The sequence below is a fragment of the Mus pahari genome, chromosome 7 (genome assembly GCF_900095145.1).
Source record: "Mus pahari chromosome 7, PAHARI_EIJ_v1.1, whole genome shotgun sequence".
NCBI lineage: Eukaryota > Metazoa > Chordata > Mammalia > Rodentia > Muridae > Mus > Mus pahari.
Genome location: NC_034596.1, coordinates 15,360,443 through 15,383,094, shown reverse-complemented (window position 1 = coordinate 15,383,094; position 22,652 = coordinate 15,360,443). Strand labels below are relative to the sequence as shown.

The window sequence follows — 22,652 nt, the reverse complement described above, 5'->3', positions numbered from 1 at the left end:
AGGCAGAGGCAAGCGGATTTCTGAGTTCGAGGCCAGCCTGGTCTACAAAGTGAGTTCCAGGATAGCCAGGGCTATACAGAGAAACCCTGTCTCGGGGGGAAAAAAAAAAAAAAAAAAACTCCCCCTGCACATGCCAAATTACATCACCCCCTTGACCTAGGACCATGAGAATTTTGGGAAATGCATTACTCAGAATGCTCTCATAGAAGCACCATTTAAAAATCTCTCTCCTCTTCTTAAAAAAAAAAATCCATATGGGCCAGCCAGAGGTTGAGAAGACTGAATCCTCTTCCAGAAGTCCTGAGTTCAATTCCCAGCAACCACATGGTGACTCACACCATCTATAATGATGCCCTCTTCTCACATGCAGGCATGTATGCAGGCAGAATGCTGTGTTATAATAAATAAATAAATAAATCTTAATTTAAAAAAAAAAACCCATATATGACATTTAAACTATTCATATATATTACTAGAAGATCTCTCTCCGTTTACATTAAAATTATCATTCTGGGGCTGGAGAAATGGCTCAGCTGTAAGACCACCGACTGCTCTTCCAGGTCCTGAGTTCAATTCCCAGGAACCACATGATGGCTCACAACCATCTGTATTAGGATCCAATGCCTTCTTTTGGTGTGTCTGAAGGCAGCTACAGTATGCTCATACACATTAAATAAATCAATCTTTAAAATCATCACTCTGAATAAAACTTCATTCTTTAACCACCATGAGCATCCCTGAAAACTAGATGGAAATAGAAGTCATCTAATATGTTTCTAGTGAATTCCCAGCCTGTACCCCTGTTTTAATGAAATCCTCACTAACCTCAGCAAACATCATTTTAGTTATATTTGATTTTATCAACATTTGTTATTCATCAACTATATAACTACCAAATGTTACAGTTCTTTTAAACAAATGACTATAGAAGCCAAAAAATAAAAATAAAAAAATAATCAAAGAGCTTCCTCACTCTAGGGCAGCTTTCACACTTTTTTGTTCATTCATTTGGCTTTTTTTAAGATCATAGAATTTCCAGAACAGACTTGTTTGTACACAAATGCAAATTAAAGAGAAAGAAGAAAGTACTACCATATTAAACACATAGTTCTCTTTTTGAGGGGTGCGGTGAGACAGTCTTTCTGTGTAGCCCTGGCTGTCCTGGAACTCACTCTGTAGACCAGGCTGGCCTCATACTCAGAGATCTGTCTGCCTCTGCTTCCACATTGCTGGGATTAAAGATGTATTTAAAGATTTTAAATAGTTTTTAATTTTATACACTATCAACTATTTATCTATTGAAACTGTGTCCTCTTAGAGTATTATGGATTATTACATAAAAGGATACAACATGAGTGACATAAATTTTATCTTTCAAATGTAGTCATTTACTAAATATGTGTCTTTATAGACACAGGACTGAGGTAGAAATTAGGCTATAGTTAGGACGTAAGGTAATCCAACACTAGGCCTACAGGCGGGGAGTCAGGGACTAAACCAGAATTAAAAGCAACTAAGATAACCAGAAAGGTTGATTTCACATACATACAAAGCAAGCATGTTTTCACTTCTGCCAATTTTAAAAGAGAAAGGGTTTCTCTTCATGTGTATTATTTACCTGTCTGTTAAGAAGGCACATATGAGATTCTTCGCATGTTTAGAAATCTCTGTATCTTCAGGAAAACACAGTGAATTTTTATGATCCATAATTTTGCTGTAGGTTCCTACAAGTGAATCTGCGTAAAATGGAGTGTCCCCTAAATTTTAAAGAAAGACAGCAATGAATGGAATAAAGAATTCAAGTTAAATGCTTTTCATATAACATTTGAATATATTAAGTTTAAATCCATCAAATGACCTATATGCCAAGAATAACAACTAAAATGAACAAACATATACAAATAATTTAAAATGTAACCACACCAATGATCTTCTACCCTTGAAAAATAAATTTGTCTCAGAGTTTTCTCTAATAGTAATATTATATCTTGGGATCAGGTGTAATAGCCCACACCTTTACTCCTGGCACTTAGGAGGCAGAGGCAGACAGATCTCTGTTAGAGGCCAGCCTGGTCTACATAGTGAGTTCCAGGTCAGCCAGAGCTACATAGTGAGACCTTTAACAATCTATTTGAAAATAACTATGTGATTCATCTCACTGTGATGGTAAACACCTTTAATCCCAGGACTCCAGAGCCAGAGGCAGGTAGATCTTGTATAAATTCCAGGCCACCCTGGTCTACATAATAAGACTTGGTCTCAAAAGAAGAAGAAGAAAAACCAAGAAGAAAAAAGAAAGGAGGGGGATGAGCAATATGTATTTGTTTATGTGTTAAAGTTCATGCCAATCAAGGCTTCAAAGAGAGACCCTGTTTCTTAACAAACAAAAAACATATGTAAACAATAAATAAAATACAGTTTGCAAATCAACAATTAATAAGATTACATGAACCAAAGAACAGTTTTATTTCTATCTAACTACTGGAACAAATACTAAAATTTACTTAAATATTTACTCAACCATTTAAAATATCTACAATAAATATTATTAAGAAATCTTAGGGTCCATGGGCATGGCTTAGTAGTTAAGGGCATGCAGTCCTCTTACAAAGGGCCAAAATTCAGTTCCAAGCATAGACATTGTGACACATGCAGACAAAATAAATAAACTACTGGGTCTGGAGCAAGGGCTAGGCAGTTAAGGGCATTTATTCGTGGCTGACTCTTCCAGAGCTGTTTCCCAGCACCCCGGCCATGGGGTTCACAGCTGCTTACAATTCCAGCTCAGTTCCAGGAGAGCAGATTAAAAGATTAATGAAGGGCTACAAAACCTGTGAATTTGTTTTTGCTCTAATACTGCCTTAATTTTAAAAGAACCGTAGTGAGTGGTGACACATATCAATGCAATCCTAGCTAACAAGACGCTGAGGCAAGGGATTTCGAGTTTGAGGGCAGCATGGGTTATATGAAAATACTTATGAAAAATAAGAAAAGGATCTACTAGAGAAACACTTCCTACCAACATACAGCATACTATTTCTTTTGATGTTGTTCTACTTCATTTATTTATATGCTAACGTGTGCATGTGTAGCACAGACAGGTCACACTCACAGGTCGATAGCAGAGGACAATTTGCAGTTATTTGTTTTCTTCTACACACAAGGGAGTCCTGGAGATCAGATCATCAGGCTCCACAGATGCCTTTACCCCTTACACCAATGATTCTCAACCTTCCTAATGTTCCTCGTGTTGTGGTGACCCCCAAACATAAAATTACTGTTGTTGCTGTTTCGAAACTGTAATTTTGCCACTGTTATGAATCATAATGTAAATATCTTGTGTTTTCCAATGGTCTTAGGCAACCCCTGTCAAAGGGTCATTTGCCTCCTACCCCCCAAAAGGGGAAGACCAACAGGATGAGAATCAGTGTCTTAAGCCATGTCACCAGTTCTAGTTCATGTCATCAGACTCTAGTTCTGGTATTCAGAAATACCTCCCTTGAACATGGCAATTTCTTTAAATTCCCCAATTCTTCTTTTTTTTTTTTTTTTTTAAAGATTTACTTATTTATTATATATAAGTACACTGTAGCTGTCTTCAAACACACCAGAAGAGGGCATCAGATCTCATTACAGATGGCTGTGAGACACCATGTGGTTTCTGGGTTTTGAACTCAGGACCTCTGGAAGAGCAGACAGTGCTCTTTAAACTGCTGAGCCATCTCTCCAGTCCACATTCTCCAATTCTTGACTGAACTATAAAGTGCTATGAAAAGGGTTTTCAAAACAAAACAAGTTCAAATGTTGACTTACCTACTAACATCTCAAAAAGGAAAACACCTACAGACCACCAATCACATTCTCGCCCATAGTAACCATCACCTCCTTGTGACTTCAGAACCTCAGGTGATATGTAATCAGGAGTTCCAACTGCTGTATCGCAATGCACCATGCCTATCTGGGTAAACAACAGAATTAAAAAAACAAAGCCAAATATCGAGGGTGAACACACACAGTGACAACTGACTTATTATCAGACAGTGCCACGTATCACTTCCAATAGAACACGACTGCTGACATGGCTTCAGGACTCAGGAATTATATACACCACTGAATGCATAGAAATATCTTCATCAGGGAGGCCAGGTATGAGTTTTCATCCATGGAAAATGGAAAAAGCAGTAGGCTCCCAAACCTACAGAAACTGACAACTTTTATTGTTTATTTCATACGTTCTAAAGTAAGGGGCTACAAAATGAGATTTTAATGATACAACATGGGGAAAGGGAAAGAATCATTAGGGGGAAAGCAGCTTGCTGTTTTGGAAAGAAACAAAAGTACTTACAATGGTAATGCACCACTCAGCTTAGATATGGTGTTAAGAACTGGTTCACAGTTTATCATGAGCAGACTGAGAAAATGTATTAAATATTTAAACTAAAAGACCAAAAAGGTTTGGTGCATCTTAGGTTTACGTATTTCTAGTATGTAGCTGTGTTACCAACATATTTGGCAAAGTGATTCAACACCTTTACCTGCGTTCTGTTTTCTTGGGTAGTGAGATGCTTTCTGTGAGTACCTTCTTAGAGAGTGTGTATGTATAACAAGTACATGTTCATGTGTGTGCTTAACATGTACATGTGTGTATAACATGCACATATTCGTGTGTGTGTGTGTAAGCCATAGGTCAATGATGGCTGCCTTCCTCTATCACTCTTCTTTTATCTGAGACAGACTCTCAATGAACCCTGAGCTCAGTAACTGGCTGAGCTAGTGACCAGTTACTAGGAATCTGAACTCAGATCCTCATGCTTGACAGGTGAGTCATCTCCCTAGTTCAAGTGTCTTTTGGCAAAGATAAGAATCATCCCTCCCAAGAGAGGAAGGAAGGAGAGTAAGAGAGTGAGCATGTAATGCAGCACATGTGCACAAAAGCATCACAGTGCTCTCTGCTAAGTGAAATCACTATAGCAATATAAAGCTAAACACAGCTCCTTTACCCCAAGTTCTGTCTAACTTGTAAACATTTTCTATATTAATCCAAATGCCCTTCACTTCCTTTCTCTGCTAATGGTGCATCACCACACTTCTCACAAGAAAGCTTTAGAAATACTAACATGCTAGGTAGACATTAGGGCTAGGACACAGTTCAAAGCTAAGAGAGTCTGCCTAGTGTGCAAAGCCCAAGGTTCATTCCCCATTACTACACACTACTTCCACAACCAACAACAAAAAGCCATACGTAATATGACCTCCTTGGGGAAAAACAAAGTTCAATGTGTTTTGTGGACATGATTTGTACAAATGTTTAAATGCTATAAAGCATGTTAAACTGAGAATCCAATTCCAAAAATAGTATTTTATGTATCCTTAATTTGGCAGAATAGAATGTTTTTTCTCCAAATATACCAGTAAATTGGGAAGAGAAGTCATCATAATTTGAATACAAAATGGTAACAGAAAAATACTTCTGTGGATTATTACAGAGGACAAGAATAATAAGATAGTGACATTAAAAGACAGGACACACAATTTATTTTTTTTTTTACAGTGTTGAAAACTGAACCCAGGGTTTTAGGAACCTAGACAAACACTGCACTACAGGGAAGGGAGTGCTCAGCTCCTACAATTACCATTCATCAACAACTATCCTGTACTTTACAATTCTGTTAAAAACCAATAGAGACAAAAAAGGTAGTAAAAAATCCTCATAAAACCAGAGGAAGGTCCACATATAAAAAAGTGAAAGGTGGACTTTTTTTTTTTTTTTTTCCCATGAGTAATATAACCACGATGAAAGGCAAGAAAAAAATAATCCAAGGAGCTTTGGAAAAACTCGCTATTTTATCAGGACATCTTTGAATCAAAAAGCAACCTATTTATCACAATAGTGAGGACAGCATTTATGAAACAATTTTAAACATACACTAGGGTTAAAAAATTTAAAAAAAAAAAAAGCTATAATTAGCTAATACAAACCAGAGGGGGTTGCTTTTTGAGTTTTTTTGTTTTGTTTTGTTTTGTTTTGTTTTGTTTTGTTTGTTTGTTTTAGCCATTGAAAGAAATTACAAGAGAAGAGAAAGACTAGACTGGACCCTATGGTGTTAAGACTTCAACCAGATATATCAGTGTTAAGTAGTAGCACTTGACATATCATCTATAGAAACAGAGACTCAAATGTAAGCATCGGGGCATATGGCTGAATACTGGGTGTTATAGCCCATGCCTCCTAGCTCTATCCATTGACTGAGCCTGAAAATCATGATACATTAGGAGCAATGAGCATATCTAGCAATCATACAGATACTACTAAGTACCATTTCTAATAAAAGAAATCAGAGCTTCTTGGAGTGGCTCTAGGGGTAAGTGGGGAAAAGGCAAGTTTTTAATATTCTGTAGTATCAAAATGAAAGTCAATAAACTAAAGGATATGGAGCCAACGTGTGGAAACTTCACAAAGTTTCACATTATGAAAGAATTATATGATAAATCAAAGCAACTTTAGAGCTATGAGGTACTGTTAAATGACAGCACCAAGAGTCATATTTTAAGAGGCTTCTTATGAATTTGTGCTGGAAAACACAATGGCTAGGCATTCATTTCCAAAGGTTACTCAAACTTACTTTGACTGGGGACTGGAGAGGTGGGTAAAAGTACTTGGTGTGCACAAGTGAGGACCTGAATTTCACTTCTTAGCAACCAATTTAAAAAGCCAGGCTGAAGGGGGTAAATGCAGTGTTTGGGACAGGCAAAGCCCAGAGATTTACTGGCCAGCCAGTCTTGCCAAACAAACAAGTGAGCTCCAGGTACAGTGAGACTTGGCTTCAAAAATAAAAGACAGAGGGATAGGGAGATGGCTCAGTAACTAAAAGTACAAGCATAATGATAGCATATGATTTGAACCTGAGTTCAAAACCTAAACACTCAAATAAAAAGCCAGGTATGGTTGTATATGCTTGTAATCTCAGCACAGGGGGATGTGGCAAGGAGGAAGCAGTTCCTGGGGGATCACTGGTCAGTCAACCAACCTAACTGGCTAGTTGTGGCTCAGTGAGAGACTCTGTCTCAAGTTAACAAGGTAGCAAGTGATAGAAGACATCTGACCTCCTCCACTGGGTTCCTCATGGAGGTGCACAGGTATACACACACGTACATACTCAAGCACACACAATCTAAATAAAATGAAATGGTGGAGATAGAAGACATTTAACATCCACTGCCAGCTTTTGCACATGCATTCATAGGCAAGTGTACCTGCATACACATGCATATGCCACACATACAACAACAACAACAAAAAATCACTTTAAATGTAGTAAGTTAAATGTTTTCTAAATAAATTTGATGATTTGTCATTGACAAAATATAGACCAAGAGAGTTTACTGAAAACTTAAAAATGGATCAATCAGAGTCTTGGGTTTTGTCTTATAAACAATTCAAAATGCCTCTTACAAATGTAGAAAACAAAAATTTAAATGGAACTCACACTTTCATGCCCCTAACTGCACAAACCTGCCTAGCTGGATTCCCTTAGTTAATATTCCCTTGGGTACTGATTATTTTTATTATAAGTACAAAGGTTTGTTTTATCTCTTTTATTGATTGATTAATGAATGAGGGTCACACAAGCATAACTTGCAAGAGTTGGTTTTGTCCTCTCTCCATGGAGTCCCAAGAAGGGGCTTGCTGGCAAGTGCCTTTACCCACACTGATCATCCCACTGGTTGAAGCTATATAATATACTGGACGAAGCTGAAAATATAGAACACAGCAAATATTACCATTTTCATTTTTTAAATGTACACTTTTGAGAAAAATAGAATTTTTCAGAAATAAATATAAGAAGAAATATCAGATATTAAAACTGATGGCATGGGGCTAGTGAGATGACTCAGCAGTTAAAGAGCACTGACAGACCTCTCAGAGGCACATACATGGATGGCTCACAACCATCTCCAGAAAATCCAATACCATCTTTTGGCCTCTGACATAATATAAGAGAAAGTAAAGATCACTGAATGTCTATATTCAAGGATCAAAGGATGTCTATATTGTTGCCAAACTATAAAAACCTGAAGGGGTACAGAGTTTCTATCAATTTATCTTCTTTAATCGCTGAAATATATGAAGATGTACACTACCAAGGCAGAGGTTAGATTTGGCCACTGAGCTCTAGTCGGTCTCTAATGTAGATAGAAACAATTATAAAGGAAAGATAAATAATGACAGATTCAAACTTGCAACAGCATTATTCATCTAATAATTACTAGAAAATTAAGAGTCCCATGTAATTAAAAATAAATTCATGCCTGTGGACATTCCAAATGTTTTTGTGCATGCGTTGTTGTTGTTGTTATAGTTGTTGGTGGTGGTGGTGATTCTGGAAGGTTATGAAAACTATACCAAAGGTGAAATTTAGTCTCCTAGAGGCACAGATTACTTACAATTTACAAGCTATCTTCTAGACAACCCTGCCTCATCAGAAATTGACAGTACAGACAAGAAAGGACAAAATGTAAAATTACATAATCAAAACAAATCAGTATCATGGTTATGTCTGAAGTTACTGCTATTGAACCAACTCTGATACAGAAGAGTTAGGTGTAAAGTGACTGACTTCTTTCTTCATTTTGTATCACCTCCTTTCTCAAAAAGAGGAAAAAGTCACGGAAATAATAATGTTAAATAATAATGTTGGTAAAAGTACTCCTGAACTTGAACTTAAATTTTGTAGCCCAATTCTATACACTTAGACCATTACTAACTAGTTTTGATTGGTAACAGATGGTTGTCAAGAAGATAAATGAACTGAGCACTGATGTTATTCATCAAGCCACTAATAGAAGTATTTTACACCTAGATGAATGAATAGTAAAGGATATATTCAAATGGTTTTGTCTTGGCGCTGTTATGCCATTGTCAAAGCAAAATTCATTTTTACTCAAAATTGCAGAGTCCTGATTTGTATTTGTTTCTTGACACACACACAAACACACACACACAAAAACAAAAACAAAAACAAAAACAAAAACAAAAAAAAAAACCAACTAGGACTCAGCAGGTAAATGTGCTTTTGGCACAGCTTGGTGACCTGAGCATATCTCCAGAACCCATATGTAATAGCAGAAGAAAACTGACCCCACAGAGTTGTCTTCTGACCTCCACATGTACAGCTGCATGCACATGCTCTCTCGTTCTCTCATACACACAAACACAATAAATATGGATAAACTTTTACAAAACAGCATTTTTATTGGCTTACTTACTTCATCCATTTTCATACATGTGCCAAAATCTGCTAACTTTAGATGTCCATGTTTATCCAATAGCATGTTATCAGGTTTCACATCTCTGTGTATTAAGCCCATGGAGTGTATCGCATCCAGTGCAAGCACTACTTCAGCAGTGTAAAACTTGGCCCACTTTTCAGGCACATCATAATTACTCATAAGGTTGACGAGGTCTCCGCCTGGCATGTACTCCATCACCATGTACAGGTACCTGTCATCTTGAAAGGCACAGAAGAGCTGGAAAAGGAGGAAGAACAAAATCATACTAAAAACAAAGCCATTTACAAAATGAAACCCCCAAAACTATTATTACTAGTGAAAAAACAGACTACACGAAAATAGAGTTAAAATTTATGAAATCCTTTACTTCTGGATCAGGCCTGTTTAATGGGAAAATAACAGAACAATTTTACATGGTTACTTTTCCAGACATACAGTAAAATGTGCATACATGAATGTTTCCCTCTCACAGAAAACACAATGTAGGAAACTAAATAAAAAAATTTAGAAGCTATATAGTTGGAACAAAGGAGATAGTATTTCTCTGAAAACTAAACAAAGTATTGCTCATACCTTACACAGAAGAGAGCTGGAGATAGGAGTAGCTTAGAAACATCTAACAGATGACAATTCAAAATACAGAAGAAATAAGTCCCATTTCAGTGAGAAAAAAAATGAGTAATCAGTAGCCACACTTGGAGGAGAACTAAATCCTCTTCTCTATTCGTTATCCTCGTATTCATGATAAGCAGCAGCAGCACTGTCAGGCTACAGTATGTTGCCCCAGAAAGACAGAGTAACCACAACACCCAAGAAAAAGTATCTCTATAGCCCACCAAACAACACAGGCCCCTTCCTTCCCTCCCTGGAAAAAAGCAAGTAGAAATGGCAGCAACCAGATACTATTTAAATTATCAAGAGAGCCATTCTTTCTCCGTAGAAAATTTATTCAGCAGAATCAAAGTTCAAAAGATAACAATATATGGAATGGTTAACTTACAAAAAAAGTGAATGAGATTTAAAGCTAAAAGTGGGACACGTCAGTGCTATCTTCTTTTTCCTCCTTTTTGAAACAAATTGCCTTATGTAGATTGAGTAGAACTCAAACTTAGAATCTCCTTGTGCAGTCTCCCAAGCGCTGGGATTACAGCTATATCCACCACATCAACATCACTATCATTCTTTATTAAGCAAATTATCAAGGCCCGTAATTACACACATATACACAAAATACAATAGTGTAAACTGTACACATCAGAATTTCTAAACAATGGCTACGATTAACCAAATAAAAACAAAAAGGGATTTAAGGCTTGATCTCATTTTTAACTTGCCTACATGTACGTAAGTGCCCAATGTCTGTGGAGTCCAAAAAGAGGTGTTGGATCTCCTGGAACTGAAGTTACAAAGTGTCAGAAGAACTGCTATGTAGGGCTGGTCAAATATGGGTCCTCTGGAAAAGCAGACTGACTCTTAACTGATGTGTCATCTCTACAGTCCCCCTCACTTTTTTTTTTTTTTTTTTTTTTGGTTTTTTGAGATAGGTTTCTCTGTATAGCCTCTGGAACTCACTATGTAGACCAGGCTGGCCTCGAACTCTGAAATCCACCTGTCTCTGCCTCCCGAATGTTGGGATTAAAGGCGTACGCCACCACTGCCCAGCTCAACATCACTTTTTAAAAGCAGTACTTTTTAAATGACACAGCCATCTATGTATGTGATCTTTAAAAAAAAATCTTCACACTGCCTCTTTCAAGCAAGGTATGAAACTCCAGCTCATTTAAGCACTTTAGAGTACACACCGGTACATGGTTAATCTTACTCATCTTCCTTGCTCAAAAACACCAAAAACATTGGATATAGGAGTTAAATACCATGTAAAAAAGCAAAGCTGGTGGTGTATATAATAGAAAAAGAAGCAATATTATGAAACAGAATTAGGTACACTAACAATATATATAGAAAATATATAAAGGACTGTAGAATTTTCAAGTTGCTTACTATAGAAAACTTTTCTCCCACTTAAGATAGGCTGAGAATGTCATGTGACATCTAACTAACCTCAGTATGTACAAATCAATCTAATGAGAGGATGAATTCAGAGTGGCATAGTGGCTGATCATGTAAAACCTATATATAAAATGATTAAGAAAGAGTTTCAAGTAATAGTTTTTATATGCCATGTCTATATAGCTATTCCACCAAGAAACACTAAACAAGCATACTGAATCAGGTCTAATAAAAAATAATCACACTTTTTACTATGTGAACAAAGCCCACAAAACAGTCCTCTGAACAGGCACCTTAACACTAAAAGTGATTATGCTTACCTGAACTACCCAGGGACTGTTGGCAAAGGCCATAATATCTCTTTCTTCCCAGAAAAAAGCAGAATCTGATCTTTTTATCATTTCAAATTTACTAAGAAGCTTCATTGCATAAACCTTCTGTGATGCCTTATGACGAACCTGTGGATTTAAAAACAAACAAACAAACAAAAAATGAGTAATGCTTTAATTGCATAAGGAGAATGATGGTGCTGCAAAACAAACTGACCCTTAGCCAAGTAGATGCATGTAATGCCCTGTTTCCAGGTCAGCCTCCAAAGCAGAAGTATGACACTTAGCAGGGAGAACATGTGTAAGGGCCCAAATGTTTCAGGAAATATACCTTTTAATGAAAGTCAAATAAGCAACTGTCTCATTTCAGCTAAATAAATTCCCTCAGATTCTTTAAGCTAACCATGTTTTAAAAAAATAAGATACTATTTAGCAGGCAATTTCCAAGAAATGTTTACTAGGGGGGAAAACATCTCTTTTAGTGTGAAACATCAGTGTTTATGTGTTATATGTGTGGGGTGCATGTCGCTCACTATATAAACATTAATAATCTACTAGGTTAGTTTGTAAGAGATAACCTGATTTTATTAATTCATTCTCCTTTGTTCCTAAGTATCTGTTTAAAAGATTAAAAAAAAAAAAACTAACAATATAGTTACTTGATCAATTCCTATTGTGCTTAATAGAATATAAATTTTTTCAGAGTAAGAATAGGATGTATTTACAACCATATTTTTAAAAAAGATTTATTTATTTAATGTATGTGTGTGTAACTGCACTGTCACTCTCTTCAGACACACCAGAAGAGGGTATCAGATCCCTTTACAGATGGTTGTGAGCCACCATGTGGTTGCTGGGAATTGAACTCAGGACCTCTGGAAGGGCAGTTAGAGCTCTTAACAGCTGAGACATCTCTCCAGTCCCTACAACCATATTTATTTCCCAGAACATACCAAAGTATCACAAAGAAGAACTATAGAGTCTAAGTTATAACAGCTAACACATACTGTATAATAATAAATAACAACTGGTAACATATATAAAACTGAAACATCCAAACTTTATTCTTGAATGTATCCATTTCCTACAGTTAGTTGGTAAATAGCTGTTCCATCACTCAAGCTGTTCGAGGTTAAAAATTCCTTTGTCAGAGAATCATACAGTTCTATCTTTAACTTGTTTCTAATCCAGCCATATCTAGCTATTCCCATTGCTGCCAACCAGGTCCAACATCTTTTACTCCAATTGCTAGCAAAATCTCAACTGGTTGTACTCTTCTGTATCTACTCAGTCCATACAAACCAACCAATTCTGGTCCTCAGCTTGTCTCTTTTGCATGTGCTGCTGCTCTGTGGAAAGCCCTTTTCCCTGAGTTCAGTTCCTGACTCCTTCAAATCCCAGTTCAAATACTGCCTTCTCATGAACACCTACTCTGATCAAGGCACTTTACCTCTAACCCACTATCTCCCTCTCCTGCCAGCATGTCCCTAACTCATTCTCTCTTCCTTGTTCTTGCTCCATTTCACTTACTGATCTTATATCTTTTAAAGAACAACATATGTCCTATCTCTCAGCACCAGAATTTAATCCAGTGAAGGTAAGATTTGTGCTTATTACAGAGTATGTGTCAGACACACTACTGTGTTTGGATGCATTACCTTAATCATTGCTTTAGTCCCAGTGAGGTATCTTTTCTACCTGTCAGAATGGCAAATATAAGGCATAGAGAATTCAATCTGCCTGGGGACTATAAAGGTGGCAAGCTGAGACTGAAATACACTCTGCATCCATAGTGTACACTATTTTTATACCTCTAGACTTGAAGTTAGCATCACCTACCTCAAACATAGCCAGATTTCATGCCAGTCCAATATCCCAGCCCACCTGCTGTTCTCTCTCTCTCTCTGGAAAGCTTATCAGCATTTGGTCTCAGGGTGGGAGGAAGAAGCTAAGAAAAGATGAAGCTCTTAACCACAATGCCTAGAGTCCTGACTAGCCAAAAGCCACCTTCCCAATTTAAACCTTGTCCTTTTGTTCTTGTTCATACTTTAAGCACAATTATCTCCTTTTAGTCCCTTTAATATAAGAATGAACCTTTCCTCTTTACATATTTTCATTAGAAAAACCTATCAGTCCCTGACCACCTCTCATCCAAGGACATAGCTTCTTTTCCACTCACTGAAATGTGAAACTCCCCAAAGAAGCTTCCTTGACTACCCAATCAAATTAAGAACCTTGCTGGGGCCAAGTAAGAAATATTTTCTTAAAAACCATAAAGAATCTCATCATTTCCTCACAACTTCAACTTCATTTGCTTTCTTCCTACAACCTGTAATTTTTTGGATGCTTGTTACTTATTGCTGGTTCCCCAGAGGGTACCACAAACTCGAGAGGAAAAAAAAAAGTCATGTCTATTTTGACCTTTATTAATCCCCCAGTGACAAATTCAATGACAATACTGACAACAAAATAATTTTATGGTTGGGTATCATCACAACCTGAAGAACTGTACTAAAGGGTCACATCACAGCATTAGGAAGGTTGAGGACCACTGCTCTAGAACATAGTTCCTCCTCTAATATGTATCAGCCGCATGTCCAGGAAATTTGCTATTTTATAACTTTTGCTACTGTTAATGTAAATGCAGGATATCTTGATATGTCACCCCTATGAAAGGGTCACAAACCACTGATCTAAAGTAAGCCCCACTTCACTAGTACCTAACAAAACCTAACAGTAAATCTAAGCATCAAAAGGGAGCAATCTAGCTAGAGGTTGAGTTACGTCAAGGCGAAAAGACTCGATAGCAATACCTTGCTCTTTCCACACACCTACTCTGACAAAGTATAAAACTGAGCCTCCACAAATCAAGGATGGCCAACCAGTAAGTCACTGAATAGACTATCAGAATGAAAACTAACATTCTTCAAAGAGATTAACAAGCTCAAACTCTCTACTCCATAGCTACAAGATCTAGCAAATAATTTAAAACTTACTAAAGAGATAAAAAGGAAAACATGAGTCATAAATAAGAAAAAAGAAGTCAAAAGAAAATGTTAGGTCAAGCTTTAAATTTTTCTTACAAATAAGTATAAAAGACATAAGTGAAAATAGCTCTTAGAAATATGCTTAAATAAAATGGAAATAATAGAAATCAATTAGAACTTCTTTAACTAAAAAAATTATATAGTAACAAATGAAAACTTTAGAAGGGCTAAACAAGAGCAGTGATTAAAAAGTGAGAAATCAGCTGGACAGTGGTGGTGCACCCCTTTAACCCCAGCATTCAGGAGGCAGAGCCGGCAGATCTGTGAGTTTGAGGCCAGCCTGGTCAACAGAATGGGTTCCAGGACAGCCAGGGTTAAACTCTCTAGAGAAACCCTGTCTTGAAGCAGGGGATGAGGGTGTGTGTAAAAAATTTAGTGAATCTGAGCATAAATAAATTTGAATAAATGAATGTGATCAAACTAGGGCCATCCAAGATAATTTTAAGCTATGATATATGTGAATATAATGGACTAAATATACCCATTAATGAATTATCAAACAACTAACAAGCAACACATAAACTTACGTGGCTTAGATATAAACCAGACAGGTTGAAGATTAAAGGAAAAGCAAACATAATTGCCGTGGAAAACAGTAAGGATAAAATGTTACAATAGGAATAAATGTATATAATAAAACAAACTTCCAGCAGACAGTCTTTATCTGAATGAAAGACAATACATCAAGACCTAAGAGGCAGAACAGCTGATTTTTGGGGGGTTCCAGGCCAGCCTGAAATTCACACATAACGAGTCCCATACTTGAGGGGGAGAGAACAGAGTGGCACACAATTCTAAATGTTTGCACCTTTAATAAATGAACTTGAAAATTCATGAACCAAAACCAAACAGAATTAGAGAAAGAAAAACTATGAATCTCTATTTTCTGCTGGAAAAAAGTTAACACCCTATGTCAGTAAACATTCTTACATCATTTCTCCTTTTAAAATGTTTTGAAATCTGAAGTATTTTGAAATGGTGTAACATTACAATGGAAATGGTAAGTCCAAGAGGTAACCATGTGGTGACAAGAGCTGTAGCTTGTATTCATCTTCTGAGCTATTACTAGGCAATAACAGCAATTCCTACTAGATTTCCATAGTGACATAAAGTTAATACAACAGTAAAAATTTATGCACCAGAAAAAAAAAAGTGAGAACATAGAACAGAAGTCAAGGATTAAAGGATGACAGTTGTAAAGGTAGAAAACTATACCACAGCAAGCATACTAGCTTTCTAATTGACTTGTGTTCAATAACCAGATTAACTCAAAGTAAATAATCATGAAAAGGCTATGATCAAATTTTTAAAAGTTGTTAACACGCTCCCTATGTATATTTACACCATTGTTCAAGCCTTAACTTATTCTAAAAACAAACTGAATTTTATATGTTTTCTAACTTCATTAGAAAAAATAATCCACAGAGCATTAAGAGTCAATTAATTTCTGTTATTATTTTCATTATTTATACTTAGACCATGACATACAAAATTCTGTAATTTTGCTGTACAGTGGAGCTAAGACCTGAGTCTAAAAGTTATCTATTACCTGCTGGAAAGAAGACAGTCAAATTAAAAGTATACACAGTAGCCCTAAGTCCTAAGAGGACTTCTGAATGAGAAAATGTTTACTGTTTTCACTGGTGGTGCAGTTACTCTCCAGTCTATAGTTCCCTGTGCTCTAGACAATCTCACAGATGTGCTGTTTGCAGCCTGCTTCCTAAGCTGCTTTCAAGGGAAACATGCTTTCACTGTGGAACTGCCCAGTGGGTGGTACAATGATGAACCGTTCAAGTCAACACATTGCTACTCTATCTATGCAGTATCTATAAGACTTTGAACACATTAAGAATATTTTGGCTATAAGGCTGAATTTCATTTAAACACTGGGCTAGGACAATTACTGGCTCACAGCACAAGGTAGGAATCACTACTTCTCATCTCTGATATAACTCACAGACATTAGACTTATTCATGCCAAATGTCTACACCATACCTTTAAAATTCATTAGCAGTGATGTGACAAAGTAGTAATAATAAAGTGCTGCTACTTTAGGAAAGCTGATTTCCACTCATCTTCCTCTGAGGATGTCTCTGAGTTATTCTATCATAATCCCCCTCAGCATCTCTGTAGACTCCCCTTTATTCTCCAGCTCCTTCTCTATTCAATATAGATGGACAAATACATGAACAAACAGTCACACATAGTAGCTATTAATTATCACATTGAACAGTAATGTTTAAAAACATGGATTCAGATATAAACAAACCTGGGCAAAAGCAGAGATATTTATGATCTAGGTGACAGATTTACTTAATTCCTCTAAATTACAAAGCAAAGACAAAATGAGAGCTAATGACTATAAATTTAGCATACAGAATACAGTCAATAAAAATATTACCTAGGGCTGGAGAGATGGTAAGCGGTTAAGAGCACTGACTGCTCTTCCAGAGGTCCTGAGTTCAAATCCCAGCAACCACATGGTGGCTCACAACCATCCGTAATGAGATCTGATGCCCTCTTCTGGGGTGTCTGAAGACAGCTACAGTGTACTTATATATAATAAATAAAAATTTAAAAAAAATTACCTAACTCTACCACAAACAGAATAAGGCTTATTCTAATATGAAGTTATGCATGTGTCCCTGTTACTAGTCTTCACACTTAAAGGACCAAAAACAAAATCCAAAAAAAACAAAACATTTCTCTTATCAGTTCTATTGGTTATAAAAAAAGACTGTCAAATTCCTTGTTTATAAATTTAAAAATACACTGAATACAAAACACCACCCAACTGAGTATATACATGTGCAGGAGGAAAAAACACCCTCCCCTTAAAAAGGGAGGAAGATACAAAACACTAACCATGGTTATACCCTAGCTGATGGAATTTAAGCAACTTCTCTCTTCTCTACACTACATACTTTCTACAGTTAAAATGTATTTTTTTTTTTTTTTTTTTTTTTTTTTTTTTTTTTTTTTTTTCAAGACAGGGTTTCTCTGTGTAGCCCTGGTTGTCCTGGAACTCTGTAGACCAGGCTGGCCTTGAACTCAGAAATCTGCCTGCCTCTGCCTCCCGGGTGTGGGATTAAAGTGGGATTAAAGGCGTGCACCACCATGCTCAGCTAAAATGTTCTTCTTTGTAAGACAGACAGACAGACAGACAGACAGGCTGACTTAAACAGATGTCAGATTTCTAAATGAAGTTTATGAACATGCTTAGGCTATTCTTTGGAACGCGGTTGACAACTTTATAATCATTTTTTCTAAGATATGTCATTTGAGGCTTTCAAATTTATTTTTTACTAATAAAATTATATTTTATAAGAAAATTCAATTTGTATATTAGACTAACCTGGAGTAATGTCTGATGTTAATGAAGCCTCCACCAAAGATGCAAGTAAAACAATGTCCTCATGCTTTCTGTTATGGCAGCCAAGACTGAATAGCAGATATAAGGACTATGAAAACATCAGAAGGAGGAAGTAATTTTTACAGCTCAGAAAGAACCTTATAAAGAGTAAAGATCCAGCTTTACATTAAAAAAAAAAAAAAAACTGAGTTCACATGTACAGTATTAGAGAATCACATATGCATATGCATACATTCAATGCAGGAAAGATGGGAAAGGCTGCTCTTTTCTTTTCTCTCTGCTTCTCCAGATACTCTTTTAAGCTATGTTCTTTATTGAAGAAGACAGTATCCTAGGATATGGATGAATCTTTTTAGATGAAGAGTATCAATTACTGGTAAGAGGGTCAAAATACTTGAAAGATACAGTTCTTGTTTAAAAAAAATATATAGTGTAAAGAAATCAAAATATCAACACATAAACTACAAGGTAAGACATAATATTACAAATAAAATAACATTAATTAAGACATGGAGAAGAAATTTCAGACAGAATGTTAAAACGAGAGAAACCGTTAATTTCCAAAATTTTCCTTTAAAATGAGCACTGAGAGGCATAGAGTTTTTCTTTAAAAAGTAGGAGTAAAAGGCACACAGAGAAACAAAGCACACTGTGAGCTTGCCGACAATGGACAGCTAAGAATTGTGTGTGTGTGTGTGTGTGTGTGTGTGTGTGTAGGAGTGGACATGACTGCAGTGCCTGCAGAGGCCAGAAGAGAGCATAAGACCCCCTAGAACTGGAGATGAAGTTACGCCACCATCAAGAGTGGTGGCAAGCACTCTGGCATCCTCAACTTTACCTACAAGGCCATCTCTCTAGCCCCATGAATGCTGACATTTCAAAAGAGGTCCCAGAAGGCCAGGATAAAGGTATCATACTAATTTTAGAAACTAAGCAAAGAGGGATTCACAGTTACATGACATCTAGAATTGTCTTTCCTTAACTCAACATAGGTAGAGGCAGAAATAATGAAAACCAACTCATATGATATCGAAGTCCCTAAAGTTGACTCAATGTTCCTACTCCAGGATCAGGAATAGATGTGGTACCTAAGAATATAAAGATATAAAACTGAGGAAATGTCTCCAAATAGTAACATCAGTCCAGGTGAGCATACACAGAACAAATACACAGAATATTTAACACACACGGTTCTCTCCATTAGTATTTCACAACTTGAGATCAACACTACTTTGATGAAACACTAAGCAGAAGAGGAATAGAAAGCAGAGATTTATATATGAGATAGCTTGGATGAAAGTAAAGCAATGAATACTGAGAAAAGGAGAGGCTAAGTTTAAAAACACAAACTATAGGACTGTCTAAAAAATTAAACCTAAGGGATGAAGGAAACCATTAATTATGACTCTGTGTGTCTGTGTGGCTTGAGTACTTTGGGAAGAAGAGAAGCAAGTGCTCTTTTAACTGCTGAGCCATCCCTGCAGTCACTGTATTTTTAAATTATTATTACTGTGTCTGTCTGTGTGTGTGTTTGGAAGGGTGGCCTCCAGGGCACACATACTTTGGAGATAAGAGGGCAACTTTATGGAGTCACCTCTCCGCTTCCACCTTTATGTAAGTTCAAAGAATTAAATTTAAATTGCCAGCCTTACCCACTGAGCCATCTTGCAAGTCAGGGAAGTTTTTTTTGTTGTTGTTGTTTTTTGGTTTTGTTTTGTTTTTTTTTTTCTTTGAGACAGGGTTTCTCTGTGTAGCCCTGGCTGTCCTGGAACTCACTNTGTAGNCCAGGCTGGCNTCNAACTCAGAAATCCNCCTGCCTCTGCCTCCCGAGTGCTGGGATTAAAGGCATGTGCCACCACGCCCGGCTCAGGGAAGATTTTTAACTGACACTTTTGTAACAGTCTTAAATGTTTCTAATGATCAAAATATATAAGATACCAATAAGCTGGTTCTCAAACCTTCCAAAAACTGATATGAAAAGAAATTTCTGTTGTTTTTTCATGAAATCTGATATTGCCAATGTGGCCCTATGTAAGTAATATACTTACGCATAGCTAAAAATCAGTAAGACCTGATTATTTAAAAGTAAAGGCCACTTAAATACCTGACAAGAAAGTTAACAATCATCCCACTACTCAGAACCAGAACCACACTAAGGGACACGAATAGTCAATCCAATTTAGTATTAACATAAATGTTCTAAGGTTACATTACTACTAATACTACTCCAACCTGAGAGAACTAAAACCTGGATGACAGAAACCAATATCCTGTAGCTAGAAACAGCGGTAGTCAACACTTATTCTTCTTCCTCAGTATTAGATATTCCACACAAAAATGTCTATTAACATTTTACTACTGAGGTCATAGGCCCTAGAGGGGAAGCTACTCCTTTTTCCTGTTATTTATTCTTCTTTAACTATAATTTAAATTTTTTTATGGATATGGGTGTTTTGCTTGTATATACGAGTGCAGTGTCCTAAGTCCAGAAGAGGGTGTCAGATGCCTGGCCACTAGAGTTACAGACAGTGTGAGGAATCAATCCTGTGTCCACTGGTTAAGAAGATTGGTTGCTCTTAACCACTGAGCTCCCTCTCTAGCCTCCCCCCCCCAACACCCAACATTTTTTTTTTAATTACTTAATTTTAGGTATGTACGTGTATTGCCGATGTGTGTGTGTGTGTGTGTGTGTGTGTACCGTGTGTGTGCAGTGCTTATGTTGAGGGTAGAAGAGGGCATTGGATCCCCTGGAACTGAAGGTACAAACCCCATCATTATGCTAGAAGCTGAACCAGTGTACTCTGGAACAGCAGCAAGTGAACTGCTGAGCCATCTCTCCAACTTCATACTGTTGTTGACTCCAGAACCTTCTTATATGCTATGGCATTTCAGTGACATATCAAAGTTACTCTTAGAATGAAAACTTATTTGTGGAAATTTGTTAACATTGTCCTCTGTGGTAACCTAACCTACTTTCAACCTAACCAGATAAAGTATTTCACACAGAAAGAAGAAATTGTGCGATCATGAAACTTCCTTTTACTAATCTCAAAAATCAAAACAAATATATTATAAAGATGTGTTAAATTGGAACATTTTCCCTGTATATCCACCATACTAATTTACTACATGCAAATCAACTTCAAAAGATTGTATAGATGAAAGAAACATGTAAATGTTTTCTTTAAAATCTTATTCCTTTTAAAGAGTCCCTGTCTAAGATAACAGAGGTAAAAGCAAAGCCAAACATATTAAGACATAAGATCTAGGGTCAGACATCAGATTAATATAATATTTTTTTTTCATTTTTAAAAATACCTGATTTTGGCTAACAGCAATAACAAAAATAAAATTTTATACCTTTATATTTTCCTTCTATTCCTTTGACATACTGCATTATAATGACCACAATAGCAAGAAAGAGTAACAGCTCTGACATTAAAACATGGGAAGTTGGGACAAGGTATGGTGGTACATGACTTTAATTCCAGTACTCAGGAGTCATAGGCAGGCAGATGTCAACAAGTTGTAGGTTAGCCTGGACTACATAGTAAGACCCTGTCTCAGAACAAAACAAAGCAGTACCAGGTTGACTGGGTTGTTTCTCAGATGATTAAGTGTGCTTGCCTAGCATATGTGAAGCCTTGGGCTAGCTCTGAACACCATGTAAAAGAGAGCATGAGGATACATGTCTGTAATCCAGCACCTGTGAAGTGGAAGCAAGAGGATCAGAAATTCCAGATCCATCCTCAACTACACACTGAATTCTAAGCCAGCCTAGAATGAAGAGCCTGTCTAAAAAAAAACAAACAAGCGGGGCAGTGGTGGCACACACCTTTAATCCCAGTACTTAGGAGGCAGAGGCAGGCAGAAGCAGGCAGATTTCTGAGTTTGAAGCCAGCCTGGTCTACAGAGTGAGTTCCAGGACAGCCAGGGCTACACAGAGAAACCCTGCCTCGAAAAACCAAAATAAATAAATAAATAGATAGATAGATAGATAGATAGATAGATAGATAGATAGATAGATAGATAGATAGATAAAGTCAACCAACCAAACAAAAACACCTAAAAGAAAAACAAGAATATGTCAAGATCTGACATCCATCTGTCCAAATTCAATCCCAAAATCTAGTATCTCTTTTATAACTGCGATAATCTTAAGTATGCAGAAAACAATGTATTTGTGTAAAATATGTGATTTGGCTCTATACATCAAATAAGCAATAAAAATAACAAAACAACACATAGGGAGTACTCTAACTAGTATTATTTATTAATGAACTTGTTATCCATTACTTTTCTTATTAATTAACTTAATCATCATCCTCCACAGTGACTCTCACAAAGTAAGTATCACTGTCTCTACTCTTCAGGTCAGAACATGGAGAAGAATTTAAACTTACAGTCATCAAGAGGATGTTAGGTTCAAAAGACAAAACTGAACTCCACTAATACTGGCAGCCTCATGCTTAGGTACTAAAACCAGGAAAACTATTATAATGCTTCATTTAATATAAATATACTATTTACTGCCGGGCGGTGGTGGCGCACACCTTTAATTCCAGCACTTGGGAGGCAGAGGCAGGTGGATTTCTGAGTTC

The 22,652-nt window shown here is 36.7% G+C and overlaps 1 protein-coding gene across 3 annotated transcripts in view; it reads right to left on the bottom strand.

Annotated features, from left to right (window-relative positions):
- The window catches only part of Rock2 (Rho associated coiled-coil containing protein kinase 2), a 90,598-nt gene that overhangs the window by 37,063 nt on the left and 30,883 nt on the right, over nucleotides 1–22,652 (bottom strand). For all 3 annotated transcript variants that reach the window (XM_029541126.1, XM_029541127.1, XM_021201504.2), the window contains exons 4-7: nucleotides 11,622–11,759; nucleotides 9,268–9,528; nucleotides 3,814–3,958; nucleotides 1,619–1,757 (exon numbers count right to left, since the gene is read on the bottom strand). In XM_029541126.1, coding sequence (XP_029396986.1) covers nucleotides 1,619–1,757; nucleotides 3,814–3,958; nucleotides 9,268–9,528; nucleotides 11,622–11,759 — 683 coding nt within the window. The remainder of the gene's footprint in view (nucleotides 1–1,618; nucleotides 1,758–3,813; nucleotides 3,959–9,267; nucleotides 9,529–11,621; nucleotides 11,760–22,652) is intronic.